Source organism: Aythya ferina, assembly GCF_964211825.1.
Source record: "Aythya ferina genome assembly, chromosome: 2".
Taxonomy (NCBI): domain Eukaryota; kingdom Metazoa; phylum Chordata; class Aves; order Anseriformes; family Anatidae; genus Aythya; species Aythya ferina.
The window spans coordinates 107,916,638-107,937,482 of NC_140297.1; the positions used below are offsets into that span (position 1 = coordinate 107,916,638).

The following is a 20,845-nucleotide window of genomic DNA, read 5'->3' on the forward strand; positions in this document are numbered from 1 at the left end:
ATGTTTGCCTTAAAGTATTTGGGAGGGAGTTTTAGGATGCTGAAATGGACTTTGTGATCTGTAAATAACAGAAAACCCCAAATAAAAGAAAATGTCTCCCACGAAGCTATTTTTTTCACTAGTGAAGTTACATTGCCTATTTTAAATAGATAACATGTACGGAAGCTATTTTATTTTTTCAATTTATTATTTTCATATTTTCACCCATTTACACCAACTGCAGTAGTAAGCAACTATTTTTTCAGCATTCTGAGATTTAATATTGAACAAAATATCAAGTGCTGGTTTACAAAACACTTTATATCTGAGTGGACTCAGATATAAAATGGAAAATGGGCTCTTGTAACTAAAGAGATGGTCAAAAGCATGCCTTAATTCATGATTTATGTAAAAGAAAGTTAACTGAACATTTTTTTTTTGATTTTATTCAAAATTCTTCATTTTTTAAAAGTCTTAGCATGTTCCTCTTTAATAAATTTATAGCAGCTTGGGGGTAAACTGCAGAGGCAGGTAAAGATGCAGTGAATCTGCAGCACTGTCTGGAAGATGGACCCTGAGAATTCCTTCGTGTGAGATGTCTCTTACATAATGTATTGCTGTACAAGGGTCATTTGCAAATTAAAAGCATGAAAATGCTGATGTTACTCAAAACTGTATTAGCAGAATCACAAGACAGCATGTGGCCCGATTAATCTTATGAACTCGGCATTAACATATTACTATATCACAACGTAAATTGCACTTTTATGAGCATATCAACATCCAACACAGAGTAAAATATGCCCTGGAGCACCTTCTGAGCATAATTTTCTTCTACAAATAAAAACAAAGGTTTCAGAGCAATGACCAGTAGCACCTTCAGGCTCCACAAGAAATATGTTGTTGTATTATTAGCAGTTGTCACAAGTGGCTGCTTCGAAGCTCTGGCTATCTCCAGTTCCACATTAAGTCTCTCATTATGAAGTTTAAAAAAGTCAACATACATACTAGAATTTATTTTCTTTAAAATGCCCTCTCAAGATGTATTGGATTCAACACTTATTTACACACGTTGCCTTTTTAACGTGAAGTAAGTCAGCCAGAAGGCGAGAGTGGAAGACCGTGAATTTATTTCTCTGTGCTGGTGATATGTATTTAAACATGGAAGGATTAATGAAAAGAATTGAAGGATTGAAAGAATGAAGGATTGAAGAAATTAGTACATACATATGCTACTTAAATGGTTATGTTCTAAAATAATAATAAAAAAAAACAACAAAACAGTAAGATCATCTTGCCTGCTACAGTTGAATCATATGATTTCTAATGTTGCCTTTGTGATTGTTATTGCCGAATATTGCTTTCAGATTTATTGTGGGTGTAACAGAAATATTGAGAATATGGGTAACTATCATACCAACTCTTAATGCAATGTTCAGTACAATAGATCTTACTCTGTTAATTATGACAAAATGACTTTCATTATTTTCTGATTCAAAGAGACTGACTCTGTGCAAAACACCTGCTTTGGGGATGGTTCACCGAAACACTGGTATTCAGAATATTCTTTGGGAAAGTCCAAAGACTTCACAGAAATGGCTACACATAAATGAAAATTTCTAAAAAGGCTGATCAGGAGTTTCACTGTTCCTCTCTGGAGGTCTGGATGTTTGGCTGGAATTTGTACAAAGCTGGTTTCTCAGTGCCGGGGAGAAAAATGCTCAGAAAAAATCCACTTGCCATTCTATTTACTACAAATATCCTACTAAGACATTCTGCTTTGTTCTGACTGAACTCAAACCAGGTATTTTTAATATAGGCAAAAATAAGAATTGTACGAAATTGTAAGATTTTTTTTTCCAGAAACAGAATCTTCATCTACTTGGGTTGATAATGCACTCAAGTACAGTAGAAAGACAAAGACAGATTGTGCAATTTTACCCTTCCTTTTAGCACCAATGAGAGAAAACAATTTGATTATGGTGGCTTTCTGCACCACTTCACTTTAAGGACATGCCATTAGCACTGTATGGTGTAGGAGAGTCCTATTTCCACAAAATATTTTAAATGAAGTGCTGCAAAGGTTCAGTCATGGACTGGTGTTCCACATTGACTCTCATCAGATGGGAAATGTGGAGACCTATCAGTTAGGGAAGTCCTTTCCTATGTTATTTTCAGAATGCATAGGCAAGAAATCACTCCTCTGCTAAAATAACAGCAAATAAATAACACCTAACAAATAACCATTGCTCCTTGAGACAAGTCAAGGAGTTCCTATTCATAAAGTAGTTTGTGTATTTTTTTTTCCATCATATTATGCCCTTGTAGTTCATGGCAGAGTGGATTGAAAGTATCCTGCTCTTTGCTATGCTACTTGTTAAAAGGGCAGGTGTTGGCTGCAGAATTATGTAACTTTATGAAACATCGTACAATGATTTATTTTAGTGTCCTCTTCTTTTTGTTATACATCTGCTGACATTCAACTCCACAATAAAATACTGTATTAAAAATTCAGTTTCCACTTGGCTGACATGAAAAAACAAATGTAGTTGGTGTGAAAATGCCATTTACACAACTGGTCTTCAAACAATTAACTGTTTTCCAAGCAACAGAAAAAATAATCTGTGAAAACATACTTCAGCCTTACAACACCACCAAGTACTGTGTATGTCTGCGAAGTAAAGTGAGGTGTTTAGCAAACAAAAAGGGTAAGCAATGAAGACTAAGTATAGTCAGAGGATGAGATGCAGCCACCTGACTGTACAGCCTTTTAAGTGCCAGCTGTATAGTGAGAGTAAATATCAGGTGAACATGAATTCACTGACAGTTATCAAGAGAAAAATAGTTGGTGTCAAAACAAACCAGTACTACAAAATCGCCACGGTAGGTTGCTTCTCTTAATAACTTGTTCTAGCTGGATTCAGCTTTTCTGCAATTTAACATGTCTCTTTAGAAAGATGGTCCGTATCTTTGCTGAGAGTAACCTGATGAAGAGATGGCAGAATGCTAGGTTCGTTTGCAGTTCTGATTTGTTTATCTTAGATCTGTTTGGCATAATTACATACGTGAGAATAATCATTAGATGCCTGAAATAGTGCTGCGCCTATTTGAATGGAGTGATAAGGAAGAACCTTCATAAATAATAGTTAGGTACAGCATTAACAGTCAAGAATTTTCTGTCTCTGGAGTCAATGCTCTTATATTTGGATGAAAATTGAGCACTGAACACAGGAACTGCATCATCTGCAAGCCAAGCATACATTAAAAATAAACAGTAAGGCAAGCATTCAACTGCTGAAGGCTGAGTGACATGGTTGGCTCAAATATTTTTTTTATATGAATAACAGACTGAGATGCAGAACTCCGCTTCTAGCTTTGCCTCTGATGTTCTTTGCGAAACTTCATTCTTTTTAAAATCCTCAGTGGAATTTGTTGCTGAAATGCAGCCTTTTATACTGCTACATCAACTTAACTTCCAGAAGCTGATTCATCTATCACACTTTTAACCTTATTGTCATGTGTAACTAAATAATGATATGAAAAAGGCGTTTTCTGAAAACGAACATCTTCAACAGTAGAATCACTGAAAGGACTAAAATACAGTGCTTTTTGCTTTCCTTATGGCTGTGCTGTTATTTACTTGGGAACTACTCATCTTTCTTACTCCTCATTAACTCATTTGCCACCTGAAAATGTCACCAGAACATGACTTTGTACTGTTACTGTTCTACATCGACATGAAAATGCCATTTCCTTTTACATTCTGCATGCCGTTCAGAAATACACAAAGATTTAGAGGCCTGGTTGACTATAGAATATCAGTATTCACACGCACATTTCTGGCAGAACTTGCTGCAAAATTATGGGTTGGTTTAATGGTATGGAATAGAAAAATGGCAGCTGCTGCTGCTACAATGAAGGGTAGCAAAAATTCCAGCTGTGGATATGCGATCCCTCTTTCAGTGTAATACAGAGAGTGATATTTCTTATGATTAAATGCAACGTGCAACTTTGGCTTCTTTCTCTTTAATCCCATGTTCTCAGCTACTTAACTTTCTTCAGGATTGAAAAAAAATAGATGCTCAATATACCACTCCCACAAGCAAAAGTATCCATGGAATAATTAATGAAAGCTGTGTAATTTCTTTTTTCTATTTGTGAATCAACCCATAATTTCAATCTCTTCTGATTTCTGTATAAACATTTATTTTTAGCTTCAGAAATGAAAAGCTGACAGGCTTGGTAAAGAGACATTCAAAAGAAATAAGGCACAGGAAAATTTTAATCGCTATTAGATATAAGTGTAAAACTGCCATCTGTAAAACTCCAAGATGCATATAGGAAGAAAAAAAATGCAGCTGACATGTTTAAATATCTATATTTCACTGGTAAATTAGCTACTGCAGGAAACTTTCCAGTTTTTGAAATAAAATAAAAGATATGACCCTGTCTTGTAGTGTGGCTGACTAGACGGTGAAGGGACCACAAAAGCCTGTCCCACACCCTTAGATTTGCAAAAGCAGAATGTAATAACAAAATGTCTTGTTGCATTTTGTTATAGACTAAAACACCAAGAGCTGCAACTTCAAATCTGCACCCTCCTGAAGCTTCTGGGGACCTCTTCAAAGCTTTCTGTCATAGGAAAAAAGAGGAACTTATGGCAAGCCACAACATGTTGCAGGTTCTTGCTGTACCCCTCTCCACTTCAGATGTATTAGAAGAGTTAGTGCCTTTGTGAGGATTTGTGAGAAGGTGGGTGGGTTATCATGCCAGAGAGGATAAGGATCCCAGTTACTTTTCCTTACACAGCATACCTTTACTACTGTATCACCAAAAATTACAGTCCATGTGCTACTAGCTAATTATATCCCCTGTAAAATGGATACTTGTGGGTGTTGTGCTGTGAGGGAAATCTGCCAGCATCTGAGGCACAGTCAGCTGTGGATTTTCAATGCTTTTCCTTCTACTGAAAGAACTACCACAGATATATATATACATGTATATACTTATTTTTTTTTTTTCTCTGCTTTGCCTCCTGGGACAGTTATTTCCCTAAGCTGTTCCCTTTCGGGGCACATTCAGCCCTTGATAAAGCATAGAGCAGTCTCTCAGCACTTGTCTAAACTAAGAAACCCAGCAGTGCTCATTAGCTCCAGCAACCAGGTGCATGACCTGACTTCATCCTGACTCTCAGGTGAAACTGAGAGAGGTCATCCTAGAGCCCAGGGGCCTTGACAACCTGGGCAAAAAAAAAAGGGGCCTTGACAACCTGGTATAGGCTGCAGATACAAGTTAAACTCAAAAAAACAGGATGTATGGCAATGTACACTTTGGTCAATGGAGTTCTTGTAGGAGGGATCTGGTGGCTGAGGACACACTGGCCTTCCAGGAAGACAGCAAAATGTCACTGCCATGATATGGTCCGTTGGCTCTTACCTGTTCACAGCCATTTGTCTCATGTTTTACTGTCAATGCTTACATGCTGCTTCAGGTGTCTTTGCAACAAAGCTGGTAAACTGTAAATACCTTATGTCTTGAGACTTGTAACATGCAGAATTAAAATCCCTGAAGTACCCCAGCATGGGCTTCCAAATTTTCAGCAATGTGAAGAGCTGAACAGCTCATTTTTTAATGATCATACCTGCAGATATTACCTGAGCTAAAAGGAGTATGAATAAAAGAAAAGGGAAAGCCTTTTCCAAGATGAGCTCAATAGCAGGCCAAGTGCCCTTCTGCAGTAAAATCTTATAGCATGTCACATGGGCTTAAACCCACAAAAATCTCCTTTCAGAATGGGAAAGTGAACATAACCCAAAACGCATTACTTCTACATTAACCTGCAATAATGATGCTATTAGAGAAAGTTGCAGAACTAAACTAACCCCTTTAATTTTGAAAGCTGGTGTCGAAGTGTTATTAACAAAATGCTAGCACTTAGATACTTAGTGAGACTGCACCCAAATAAGTCTCAAATTTTACTCTTCAAAGCTTGTAAAAAAGCCACAGCTCAAAATCAACAAATGGGAAAGACTCAAAGGAAGCATTTATTTATTAGTTCTTGGTGGAAAAAAAAAAAAAAGAGGTTTGCTGTGCAGTGCACATGTATATGCACACCTTCAGAGATTAATATTACAGCTTGCACAGAGGAACAGAAATACCTGACACTAGTACTCCAGCATTTGATTTCCTTCACTTCAGATACATCCTCAAATGGTATAAAAATAGACTTACATTACTTTCTGATGTGACTAAGGATCTTTAGTTTTGATCTACATACAACTGCATTAATAATAGATTAAGGGTTGCTATCAAAGCATGATCACATGCTCCAGAAGGAAGAAACTACAAAGTACACCTGTCAAATCACGCTCACTAGCTAAAGCAAGGGCAAACTAACCGTATCTGAACTTTCAGGACACTTGCTGATCTATTCCGTCTCTCCTATAATGTTTCATTCCTGAGCAATGACTTGCATGCACATGATACAACTAGTATTCTCCTTCTTACTGACCTTGGACCCACGTGAAAAGATAAGATTTTTTCTTTAAAGGTGACTATCACTGTAGGATGTAATGCAATAAAGCAACAGCTTGCAGAGAGCAGGAGGAACCATGGCATTAACATTTTGTTGGTTGAAAATGACAAAGTAGCAAGTGATACAGGTTTATTTATCTGAATCCAATTTCTCAGGGATTATTCAATCTTGAGTGGATGATGCCCCTCCAAAATGTACAAATCCTGAATAATCTTCTACTTCTTATTTTCTTGTAACTATGCATCTCTCTTAAATATGCAGCCTAGTCTGTCTGATCTACTATCTGGTAAGTATCCGACAGCAAAATATGCAACAAAAAATGAAACACCATATCGCTAGCTTTCCTCAGAAAGGCAAAGCAATTCTGCCATGGCCCACTTAACATTTGCAAAGCAGACATTTCTCAATGCCAAATTGAAAGCAAGCACATAAAAGTTACTAAAATGACAGCCAATGGCTACTATGCATGGAGATCCTTTTTGTCCCTGACAGATCTGCATGAATATTTACAGAGGAGACCACAACAAGAAAATCCTAGATCACAGGCACAGTGGAAGCTAATGAGATACAGGGAAGATGAAGACAGGCCAATTTAATGTCGAATTTTTAGAGACTAATCAGCAATCCTGAACCAGGACAGTAATCTTGCCTGCTGTGTTTTCCTTCCTGGTTAGTTAATTGAAGTTATATGCATTTCTTGGATCCCAGAGAATGAAAAACAGAGCAGTTTTTCATTCACAGCAAATGCGCAGGTCCCAAAATAATATCGAGTGATTTTTTACAATGTTTTACAACTTTCTGGACCACTGCACTTCCTCTAAGAAAAGCCTCTGAGAAAACAAAGTGATTTGGCTAAGATAGTCTAGATTCTCCATGCTTCAAATGCAAGAGATATATTATGAAAATCCTGCACTATGAACTTAGTGCAGATTTTCATTGGACTCTGACTCTGTCAAGACACACAAAGACGACTAGGCTCCCAAGAATCTGCACAAAAGGAAAAATAAACATTAAAAAGGGAGAATCACGTGACAAAAATCTCAAACTGTTAATATTTTTAACCCATGAGACAATAATGTAGAGATTGGAAACACCTACAGGAGATTAAGTGATGCAGAATTGTAGAATTACTCAGATGAATGTTTACAACAAAATACAAAAACCGTGACAAATTTGATAGGATATTAATGGGATGAGCACTAGGACTGCAGTAGTCATTTCTTGTGTTAACTAAAAAGTAGCATGAGTTAAAAGGAAAGAGAAAATAAGTTTTAATATTTGGAGTCTGTATTAAAGATGTGCAACCCTCTGTAAATAGTCAGAATGGCAGTCACACACAGAGTCCATAGGTGAATGTGAAAGATGTGATTAACCAAGAGTAGCATATCTTGGAGTGCTTGTAGTGGGCAGTAACCTTTTATTTATTGTTGAGGTTAATTTCCCTTTCCGAGGGTCACTAACTTGATCTTATTTGCTTGACTTACTTTTGGTCTTCTTTAATCATAGCAAAAAAACCTTTGTAAGTAATGCCTGCGTGAACGCAGCTAATTTAATCATACGACCTTTTCCATCTTATTGTCACCCTATGGCTATCTGACTTCTAATCAGAAAGCAAATGATTATACTCTAAGTGGTACAGTGTGCTAACTTATTTTATTTATGCTTTTCTGAAAATCATGAGATGCTTAATTATTGTATTATTCTGTTGTAGTGTTGTCAAAGCTTTATCCAAAGAATCTACCACTGTAGTTCCTGCGCTTTAAATAATGATAATTTATTGTCCAAAGTGTAATCCACATGGACAAGGGTTGAAACAGTAAAGCTCACATGCTGATTACTCTTAGGGTGGGAAAGGGGGCAGCTCTACAGCCACTGAAGTATCAAAGCAGATAGTATCAGAGGAAAGACTTTACACCTCTCCTGGTGCTTTTGCTAAGGCTACTCATATGAGAATCTTTGTTCTGCAAGTATATGCGACTAATCCTGTCTTAGGTGATAAAAATTACATCACCGATTTTCAGGTACTAATGTTCCAACGACATACATTTTCAGGCAGCGCTGGCTTTCTATTTAGGAACAAAGGTATTTTTTCTCTCAAATCCAAGTGGCGGCAAAGGAAGCATGAACTCTACCCCTCTGATATTAGACCTCCAGTAGTCCTCATATCCCTCCTTTGCAGCTGTTAATAGCAATCAAAAATGAATAAATGTGCAGAACATGGCACACAAAGATTTAAGAGCTCTCATCACCAGGCTACTGGCAAAAAACAGACTTCTTGCTTCCTAGCCTAATGCTTTTTTCATAATCTATTTGGAAACTTATTTAAAAAGCAATTGTTATTAGATTTTTATGGTAGGAAGCAGCCTACAGAAAAGAAGTAAACACCAGGATTTCTGAACAAATGATTTCAAAGGACCACTAAGTTTTAGTTCATTCTGGAAGGAAGGTTTTGCCGAAGTATTAAGATCACAAACTGTCTGGAAATTCTGTGTTAACTGTAGCACTATGAATACAGACATTTTTTATCTGCCACTGTAGTTCTATCACTATTCTTTCTCTTATACTGCATGGCAGCAGTCATGGCAATATTTAGAAGGGATCAAAACCTGCTTTAATCGGCTATTAGTAGGACCTGAGAAAGGGCTATAATACTGGTGGTGGCTTTATTGTCTTGCCCCTTTGTCTTTAGTAGCAAAACATACAACCTGTCCACAGATAACTTTTTAAGGTCAGTATGTAGGGTGAAAAAAAAAAGTCCCTTAGGAAATCAGGACTACATTCTACCATTCTACGCATGCCTTGCAGCATTACATATTTATATGAAATGCAATAAAACAGCTAATTCATTACACAACACAAGACAGTGATTTATTAGTCCTTTGTTGTGCTGTGAAAAAAATGTGGAGTCTCTCAAATTGTAGTCTGATATAGTTTGATTTTGCAGCATCCTAGTAATTCTGTCCAATTGAGAACAGAATACGCACCTGACCACATGCAGAACACATTCCTCTATTCATCAGGCAGCAAAAAGATGGATCCCCATTCTTTAACCTTTAATTAGTAGTTAGCTGCATTATGCATGCTTAGGGCAAAATTAGCCATAAATGCTTCCAGGGGCAGTGTACACTTACTAGTAACCTTTGCACGTAGAAAGTACGTATTTCATCCAGAACCAGCAAGTGGAAAAATATATAGCAGAGAGGGTTGGACAGCATATAATTAAACTTGCTTTGCATATTAGGTGAGCAACTAAAGTAGAAACCATTACTCTCTGTCTGCAAAGCAACTTCCAAGGTTGTTGCAGGCAGAACCAGTCTTGCAATACCCCGTATATGCTGCATATGACTAGTGAGAAATAGGCTTTTTGTTAAGGCAAGGCTGAGACATCCAAATGTTGGACAAGATTCTGCTGAAGTCCATAGAAATTGAGGGCACTCAGCATTTGAATTCACATAGCAAGATACCACAGAATGGTACTTGTTTTAGATATTTTAGGCTGTCAAATTTAAGTGGTTATGCTCAGTTTGTTTTACCCATTTGATGTCTGTTTTAGCATTCCAAGATTTTGAAGCAGTGAAGCTTTCCAATATCTAGTCAAATTACCAGATGTAAATATGACATTTTCTTTAAGGATATGATTTGAGGGAGCATGCTGATTTCATTACATTATACAGTGGGAGAAAAATATATTTATGATCTTAAAAATCTCATCTAATTCAAAAGCAATCATACACCAACAACTAAAGCAATATGTTCTACTGAATCTTTCCATGGGTATATTTGAGCACTTAGTAAATCTATATATATCTGCCTGGACTACCACTCGCTGACTTTAGCTATAAACACTTTTTGTGAACAATACTTTCTACTTCTAAATTCCATGTCATTGAAGTCAGCTAATAACAAAGCTTAGAAATTAATTTATTTCAGGTATGCTATAACAGCCATAATCAGCTATAAATCCTTTTGCCCTATTTGCATTTACTGAATTTGCCTTAATTATACTGCTGCCTAATTATGAAACTCAGTCTAGAGGGGAACTCGCAAGATGCAATGATGCAGAAAGCTGAGGACAGTTTATTCCACTTCATGGATTTACAACTTTCTACTACTGCAAACTGTTTGGAACAGGCTCTATTTGTGAGGTCATTAACATGTAAACAGTGTCACACTGAAGACGCATGGCAATGACCTACCATGGTAATGAAAAGTGATATTGAGTTTACTAATTCAGATAAGGGTACACAGATTGCCTTTTCTCTAATGCGCGAAGGCCTGTCACAGAAATAAATGCATGGTCCTTGTTGCAATTAATTTGAATCTTGTTCTTTTAAAGCTTTACTTGTAGATTTAATTAAAGCTTTCATGCAGCACACGATTTCAGGAAGTCTCTATGTTTAATAGCTTTTTCTCCTAAATTAAAGAAACAAGTGAAGGTTATGATTCAAAAAACAACAGGCAATCATAAAATGAAAAGCTATTCTTAATACAGTAAGCATTATCTTGTTTTGACATAAGTAAATACACAGTACTGTGGGTGTTCAAGTATACTTCCTATAATTAATATTATATTGGAATTTCTACGGTGACATCATTTTTAATCACTTAAGATACAATTTTTCTTTTTGAATGTAAAATATTGCATGCTAAATTTCAACCTGGATGTGAATATTTTTTAAAGCCTTAGCAAAATACATTTTATATAAGAAATAAAAATGATAAAACAAAAACAGCTTTTTTTTCCCATGAAAATAAAAAAAATTATATTCAACACAGAAATTACTCATTTAGACACTGAACTTAAGTCTTTCTTTAATTTTATCGTGTTCCATGTTTCCACAGACTAGGTCTATCTAAGTCTATTTGTACATCTGTGATAAAAGGAAGATAAGGGCAACTGGGTCCTCTCCCAATGAAAATAGGAGACAAGCTACCCTAACCGTAGCTTGCTGCAGCCAATATGCATCCATTATTATAACTGAACAAACATGTTGGACAAATCCATTCTGGAAGATGTACTTCTGGCTACTGACATCACCACACAGGAGGAAAGCACACTGCCACTTTGCATGGGGAGATGCTGAGTAGCACAAATACTCTACTCTTCTTTGCCACCTGGGCACACTGCTGGCTCATGTCTCTGGCAAATTTGCGTCTCAAATTCGTGTCTTATGATCAGAGGAATTAGAGAATGAGCAAGGAGAGAAGCAAACTCACTCTGCAGGTGCACTGAGTATAATCTAGATATCCCCCAGCCATGTGGTTCAGTGTCTCACCAACGGATCTGAGATTCATCATTTGTGTGAGAAACCTCAGCAGAAGTGTTTCTGAGCTTCTGCTGCTAAAACGAAAAATAAATGTGCTTCTTTATGTTTCGTCAGCTCGGTACTCTAAAGGAGCAGGTAGTTGCTGGCACAAGCCCTACCAAGTCCTGCTCTGCTCCATCTACCACCTTGTTTTACTTGGATCACTGCTGCTGTTAGGTTGGCACAGGAACTAACCACAATTATGCAAGACTTTTCTGACAGTCCTACAATTTTCTCTCTAGAGCACACACTAAAAGCTACAGTCTAATAATAATAGTAGTAATAATAATAAAACCTTTCTAGCACACTTGTAAATGAAATAGAGCTTTGATTCTAATACCTATGATAAGTCTTTAAAAAATATTTTGTTTTGTAACAGGGTGTCTGGAACTGATGAAATGCCAGGCTTTGCTGGATTTGCAAGCACGCAGCACAGCCTGCTCCCTCTGTTTCCTTTTCTGCTTTGTTTCTGTGAGTCCCAAATTCACAGATGATGCAATCTCATTATCTACACTTTGCATGTGGGCTATTGTTTTGAAGTTAGGAAGGACCCTAATCAGACAGAATCCCTGCAGAGGCTCTCACAAATGGAGGCAGAGGCAAAAGGCCAGAGTGACCAGAAGCGACACAAGAAACTACTTGAGGCATGGTTTCTTATTCTCTCATGTCAGAGTTAGGCACATCATTGCAGAAAAACAATGACCAGGAAAAATGACATAAAGACAATTTGGAAATTAAAGATGTTTTTGGTCTGCTAGACACTGTGGAAAGAACATAGCCAATGTTCTCTACATCAGGGAACTGGAAATGTAGACTTTAAAGGAGCTCATGGAATATTGTAGGTAAGGAAGCAAACGGAGAGGAAAAGAAGGAACGGGAGCCAAGATGAGAACAGTTTCATTGTGAAATTGAGAACATTGACACATGCGACCTGGAGATGGATTATCATTAATCTGGCCACATTCCTTGCAAGGAGGGTCAAAAAAGGTAGTTCAGCTGAAGAATCTCCCATGGGATTCAGGGGTTAGATAAAAGACTACAGATTAGAAGCTCAAACAAAAATACAATAACTCGGTAGAAGTTATTGCAACACTAATGACTATAACACCTCCGTGCCCTGTGCTGACATCATTCAACAGACACAAACACCTTGTTATAGTTGTTCTTATCTCTATTGCAGAAGTGATTAAGTCTGTGCTATACTGGAGCAAAGAAGTCTTAGGCTAGATTCACCAAATGATTTTTTCTATCCCTTTTTCTTTAAGCATTTCTCTGCTGTTGGTCCTCCTCGAGTCCAGGATAGATGCAAAGTAACATTAACCTTGTTCCTTGTAGTCCTACCTTTTGCAGTCATCTGCTGCTGCTCATTTCAGTATTTCATTAAACCACTTTGAAAACTAACACCTCAATTTACCTAACCTGAAGAAAAAATAAAGGCCTTTAGCAACATAAATTACGATGTGAGTTTTGGTTTTAATATGCAGTTTATCTTCTTTACTGTTAATGCTTTTACATTCATACAACGTGTAATGGCAGGTTTAGGTTTAGAGAGAGTAAGTTTTCAATGTCATTACCCATCTTGTACAATAAATACTAACACTAAAACAGTGAAAAACTCTACTTTCCATTTGGATAAAATGAAAGAATCTGAAGTCAGTGTCTAGCTATCAATGTATATAGAAATGCAATTTCAGAGCTAAAAAGGCATGAATCACACCTTTTTCCTGAGAGAAGATTCTATTTTAGCCTTAAACAAAGTGAATGAAAATGATTCATCTTATACCCTCTTTTAATGTCTATTTCAACAATGATGGAAGATAACAGTAAAATCTCAGTAACTAGAATGATTGCTGTTGACAGAAAGCACGACAGACTTGGGAACCAAATTTTTAGCAAACTATAAACAATGCCAACAGGCTAATTGAGGATTAATTCAACCCAAGATTTTACAGAGAGAATGATCCACCCTGGTAAACAGGTCGCAGTAACTGAACACGACTCAATATGGAACAGCAATACAAATGCACAAATACAGAGGGTAGCTTCTTTAATACACATACCTGTCCCTACCCTCTCCTCCCCTCCAGAATGTACGTATTATATCTCAGCTTTCTGTATAATAAAGACAGGCTTTCTGGCTTATCCTACACAGAGTATATGGAATCCGCAATTTCTTAAAAAATTCTCAGCATTCAATTCAAATCCCTATGTATTAGTTTAGAAAAGCAAGACAAACCTTTTATTAAACCAAGACATCTCCAGACTACATAAGCGTTTATTTTTCCTACAGCCATATTGGTCTCCATGCTAAATGTCTTATAACTTCCAAAAAAATAGCGGTGTAAACTGAAAATTACACTGCCCCTTTAAGGACAGAACAGTCTCCAAACCCTTAGCTCATCTGCAAATTTACTGCTTGACACTGAGGGAACAAGGACAGTAACTGAATGTGATTGTGTGACCAGCATAGCAATTAATCACTTCTGATACTTCACCTCACTCTCTCTTTAGTACTCATTTATTTTGAAAAATCCACATTTGCAGCACATTACAGGCTATGGTTTCTCACTCAACACCTCTGGGCTAATGCGGTTTTGAGAAGTCTGGGTAACTTCAGAAGTGACTATGGGTTTCCTACTTGTAGGTGCTGGAACAGTAACTTGGAGTGAGCATCTAAATATGCCCACAAAAGGGCAACTGAAGCAGAGCTATTCCTCTGTGTGAATACCTTTGCTAATCTGATCTCTGGCACAGCTCAGGAAAGCTATTTCATGTAGTCAGATCATTGTCCTGAGGGGCTCACAAAACTTCAGAAAGAGATAATAAAAAAAAAAAAGGATTTACTTACTGGTGGTCTGAGTGTTAAGGATTATTTATACATTTTGCTATGGAGAAATGTGAACATAAGCCTTGGCTATACAGCAATACAATCACATCCAAAAGGATCAGAAGGAACAAGGAATCAGTGTAAGAAATAATGAGTTCAGACATCTATTTTTAAAAATAATGTGATGTATTTTAATTAAAAATACTATTTTAATTCTGAGATTGCTGAGTATCTCTGCATGAAAGCTAGATATTGTACCCCCATAGTCAAAGCACATGGCACAGGGCCCACTAATGTATTTTTCAGCTATGCCGATTTAGTAAAACTCTTTCCTTGCTATTTTGGGCACTGCATATTGGCATTATAGACTTTACCAGATGCAACAAAACTCATGGGACATCCCCAAATGATTTAAGTCTAGCATACAGGACAATTACAGAAATCCACATTTATTTTGGGTTACATGATTCTGTGATATAAGTCTATGTAACTATGCATATTTAAAGATCCAGAAGAGATCACAGGCTTCGTCTAACAGATCAAACACATCAGGCAGTTCAAAAGCATTCACATTTTTCTGTTCAGAGCTCTCCTCTACCTGGAAGATGCAAATGGATGAACTTATTCTAGTTCCAGAGGCAGCTACAGTTGGGAATACTGAAATGTTTGTAACATCTCTCAGTATTTTCAAACTCATATGTAAATTTTAAATGCTATGACCACATCTTTCCTGGAATTATCCAGAAATCACTGCTCAGAGTTTAAACAACATTGATTTTCTGAAAAACTTATGACTCTGATTATTAGGGTCATTTTGCAAATCTGCTAACCTTCTGCCATAGGTGCTAGGACAACTGTATCGTCCCCAGTCAGACTGGAGAAATGAATCACAGATTATATCTCTGTACAGAGATCCAGAAGCCAGCACTGGAAATCTGCTGGCAAAGCAAGAGACACCGAGGTAACTGAGAACATTTTCCCAGACTCATGAGCTCAAGTGAGATACAGGAGAAAAGTATATTTCAACTGCACCCCAAACAATCAAATTCTCATGAAAAGTAGAGTATATTTTTATTTTTGCTTATACAAAAAAGCGCAATGTTTGTAGAATTAATTTTCTTGCAGGAGCTATTCTGTCCTCTCCGAGTCATATTAAAAGTATTAGGCAATAGGATCTGTTGTTGTATACAGTCCATTTTAATAATATTTTCGTGTTGTATTAAGCTTCTGGATTGAGATCTCTATATACATGTAGAAGATGTACCTGTGATGCATCTCTGTACTAAGTCACCCAACTAGATGATTAGTGCTGGGTGGGACAACATCAGCTAGATTTGATGCTATTAAGATCCCAACATGATTAATATTTTCTAGGAATACTTGGTAATAATTGTCTCCTATTTCCCTGCTTTAGCACAGGTTGAAATGACTTGTAATAAGGCACAAAAATAGAATAACATCATGCACCTAACTGCTGTGCAGCACCATTGTTGCATAAGTAGCTAATTTCAGTAATAACCATACCATACCGTTTTGATATCAGATTCAAACTGAGGGACACCATCAAAAACTACCTTCAAAAGTTTGCATTTTAATTGGGCACACATCCTACTCATAGCAAGGTAATGAAGCCTTTTCTCAAAAGCAACATGAACAGTTGCAATCTGTAATATCTGACCTGGAATTTGGGGCAAGTTGAATTCCCCAAACTGTCCATCAGAGGCCAGTGTCTTGAGTTAATTCAGAGAGAAGAAACACTCTGTTTGCCTTCATGCTTGAATTTGCATGAATTTAGTTATATTAGCTCCTGACTAATAATGATTAATGATCTCCAAAGCAGACAGAGCCTCTATCTAAATCTTTGCCTAAATGAAAATCTTGAATATAAAAGATAATGATCACTGATCAGCATGGCGCTGCTTTATTTTCACTTCACCAACAGGCTTGTCTAGTTCATTTACCACAATTACACAACAAACTACCAATGTATTCTTCCTTCTCTGGCCAATGTCACTTGGGTTTTGCCCATCCAAAGAGGTGTTGGGAGAAAGTAGAGTCATGGCAATGCTGGCTGCCCCACTGTGAACACCAGTCCTTACAAGTGTCACTAATGACATTGACCCCATTCTTCTTTTTCCCCACCTGGAATTTACGAGGAAGTCAAAAGACCTGCTGCAGAGTTAATGAGTGCTATGAAATCTGCTCTAATCTTGAGAACAAAAGAATTCATAAAGAACTAACTATGGCCAGACAAAAAAACCAAATCTGCTTCCTGACTGAGGTGAAAGGTAAAAAATGCACCAGGAAAGCAAAAGTGGGAGGAAAGGCGCAGGCAGAGGCACTTAAACCCATTAACAAGAAGTATAATTCTTAATAGCAGTACTCAGCTTCTTTTTTTGTAATGTCTCTTGACTGGCTAACTAGTAAACACAAGATAAAATGGAAATAATTCTCTGCCAAATATGCACAGCTGTAGGTCCACCTCTGATGATTCATCAGCAGCACTAGGCATCTGCCAAGTTTTTCTTTTTTAATTTTAATTTAGGATGGATCTTGAAGTGGCAGAGATTGCAGTCTAGTAGGGAAAAGGAGCCCACAGCACATAAGGAAAGCAGCACACAAGACAATAGTAACTATTTCAGTGCATAGATGCTCGGATGGATGTCACAGCTTGCATTTACAATGACTAATCAGTAAATTTGAATATGATACTCAGTATAGAAGTGGTAAATTAGCAATAGCAGAGCACTTCAAATGATGTTTCTCAAAATATAGATCATTTTATAACCCATACCAACTTCCTCAGCTAAAAATAAAATTGGAATGAATTCTGCATTCATATAAGATCTCCACCAATTTCAGTGAAATTGCATGCTGAGTAAACAGGTGTAGAATTTGGTCCAGAATGTTTCCTCATATGGTGGGCTGATCTTGTCTGCTCCTTTTTGGGCTCTTACTTTCCTTCTTTCTCCAGATAACCAGTAAAACGATATACAGTCAATATCACACGATTTCTTTTAGAAGAGTCAATGTACCCAAGCCACAAAGTTAATACATTTGGATCACACTAACAAAAACACAAGTCTTCTTTTGAAGACACTAAGATTATACTGAATTAAAAAAAAACAACCAACTATTCCAACCACTATTAGCAGCCTCTATGATTGCAAACTGTGGACAAAACCTGTTTCCAAAGCTTATAGAAACATTTCAATTCACACATTTTCCACTGTCAGTGAAAAAAGAAAAAAAAAAGTATACTCCAATTTCTTTGAATAATGAAACAGTGCTTCATTTAACGTTTCGTTTGTTTCAATTTTTGTTTTTGACTTAGCCTTGAGACATGAATCATATTAAAATATTAATTTAAATATGTTTACTTGTTATGGCAACAACATTCTCTATGACTTACTATATTATACTAGTTTTACATTTTCAAAACAATGGTTAAATGGTCCCAACTGAATGTTTTCTTGAAGGCCTATTTCATGGAAAATATGGTCTTTTCATCTCAGGAGCAGAAACAAATTCTGAGATACTGCATCTATGGAAGAGAGAATTTTTTCTGACCTTCACATTAATACAGTGCTTTAAAGAACAGCTTAAAAAAATGCACTATATATAGAGTGTCTAATAATGTAGTATGAAATATGAATTACAAAGCAAATGAGCAGTTTCAACATATTCATGTCTCAGGAAATTTGAGCTAAGAGGTTTAAATTTTAGTTGCTTTAGTTCATTTGAAGTATGGTTCTGCTTACTAAGTTTTCAACTTAGAAAACATATACTAATTTTTCCATAAATTCCATAAATGAATGTTTGAAGATTTTCAACATATTTATTGAAAAAATGTTTATTTAAAAAGTATGAAGAGCTACTAAAAAAGGAACAAGGAAAACTTAGTATTATGTTTAAATAAAAACATTACTGAGATTTTTTCCTTTGAAGAGCATTCAATCACCAAATGTACCTGAAAACTAGTACTATAGTATGTCTCATGCAAGTAACACCCCATCGTCTGTAACCATATGAAAATACCCTCAATTTTCCTACGAATTTTAAAGTTGAGCTTTAAAGAAGACACATATCTGTTTGATAGTTGATTTTCACTGGTGGCCAGCCAAGAAGATTAAACAATCTTAAATGCATCTCTCTTTGTATTTAAGCAAGATCTCCAATATTTTGCTAAACCAAAAACTACCATATATTCCGTGAACCTGGAAAGTGAGAAAAGGTGAATAGCCTCTGAAAGGTGTTTGCTAAATTCACAGAAGAACCCTTCTCATTCATCACCCGCTGACAGCCGAGAATGAAGCAAGAACTTTGGGTAAATAAAGAATCATACAATGGTATTACTCAGGACTGTATCAAAATGATGGTTTACTTACTGTAAGTTATTATTCATCTTGCCCTCATTTTTTAGCTCTCTTTCCTTTTAAATCCGCCCCAGTAATGGCAATGCAAGATGTTTATGCATGATCATTATTCATGAAAAAGTAGTATTAAGTGCATAGCAATAAATGGAAATGCTTGTACATCTCTAACCAATGGTATATTTTCATCAGGCCAAATAAGAAAGAAACCACTACATAAATTCTAAAAATTTTTACTTAGGCATGAAAATTTCTCATAGACGCAGTAGTGATATTTATACCTACTACTTTTTAATTAAGAAAATTCATAATGTAACTATATTCAAAGGACTCTAATGCACCGTATGAGGCATAGAAACTTCTGTAAAACCAAGTATTTCGTTACATTATCGACCATGCTGTTTTTAGCTTTTTATCTTGGTAAAATTTTTAAAGGTTTGGTTTTCATAAAGGAACTTGCAATATTAGCATTCACTAACTGTGCATGGAACAATATGGCAGAAAGCGTGTCTCTGATGTCAAAGAAGTTACTTACAGGTAATAAGTGTAGGAGTGATAGCTTCTTCTGCCATGATGGTGGAAGGATTAGGCAGTGGTGGAAAAGATGAAATGGAAGGAAAGAAAAGCCAAATATTAATGTATGAAAAATCAAGATGAAACTGAGACCAGAACTGATGACACAAATGGAAGGTAGCAAGAATGCGTATCTGGGCATATCATGCAACATGTCTGGAACAGACAGATGACATATCCATCTCTATAAAACTTTAAATACAATACATAATGCGTCTCCAACTGTTGAATCAAATCACTTTAAAGCTCATCCACTATTTAAGTAATGTTAGATATTTTATGTATATTTATGTCTGCATATAATACATATACAAGCACTCCCAAGTGAAGAGATAAAACATGCTCAGTTTATATTTTAACTGGATTAGGAATAAATACGAGGAATTTATTTCTATATGTTAGAAATTTAACCATAAAGAATTACAGAGTGTATGTTATTTAGCTTCTTTTCCTGTCATAATACTATAGAATTTTTTGATATCCCTTTACTTAAAGAAATCAGTTGACATTGACACTAGAACTTGTTTCCACGGGAAAAATCAATGACAACAAGGAAATAAATTTCAGCTTTTTAAATAACTATTTAAATTCTGAAGAAAAAATTATTTCCTGGTGCTCCCCATCTACAGCTTTATCCGTAATTGTTATTACAACTGCCTTTCAATTGCTTCACGTTGAGTGAAAACTTCCCATGTTACAACACAAGCAGAACGGCTATCCTTAATGGTTAAAATGATTCTGGTGGTATTTCCTTATGCAGCAGAGTTAAAAATAAGAACTGATCGTGTATCCCTGTTATTTCTGCCTATGTGAATGTCACAAAGAAGAAGCTAGAGACCACCATCCTGAGAAAATTTGGACCCAGCCTGGCTTTCCTGCATCACCTCTTACACAGCCAGACCCTCCACCCAGACGCAGACTGCAGGAGCACACAGAGTATCAGCGCTCCAGCTATGTGTTTCTGCTTTACATCTCTCCCACTGTTTTGAGTCTCCTGCACGTAGGAATGCAACTCTCCAAAAGGGCTAAGTTCCAACCTAAATGAATTCCATATATTGACTGTAATTAAAAAGAGGCCTGAGATCTTAAAACATTTCAGCGCATAATGTCAAGTAGCATTCACATGTTGGTAAGATAAAAGACTGAAAGGAACCATGTAGGCATTTGTAATTTTTAAGCATATACATACAGCCCTTTGACTACAGAGGAAACATGTAAACAGGCCTTGCAAAGGACTATAACTAATGTTAAC

The 20,845-nt window shown here is 36.5% G+C and overlaps 1 protein-coding gene across 9 annotated transcripts in view; it reads right to left on the minus strand.

The window, feature by feature from the left end:
- PTPRM (protein tyrosine phosphatase receptor type M) overlaps window positions 1-20,845 on the minus strand; it is a 463,558-nt gene that overhangs the window by 129,707 nt on the left and 313,006 nt on the right. For 5 of the 9 annotated variants that reach the window (XM_084510811.1, XM_084510807.1, XM_084510806.1 and 2 more), the window contains one exon: window positions 19,556-19,585. The exons of the other annotated variants lie outside the window; for them this stretch is intronic. In XM_084510811.1, the coding sequence (XP_084366937.1) occupies window positions 19,556-19,585 (30 nt within the window). The remainder of the gene's footprint in view (window positions 1-19,555; window positions 19,586-20,845) is intronic. 9 annotated transcript variants of the gene reach the window in all.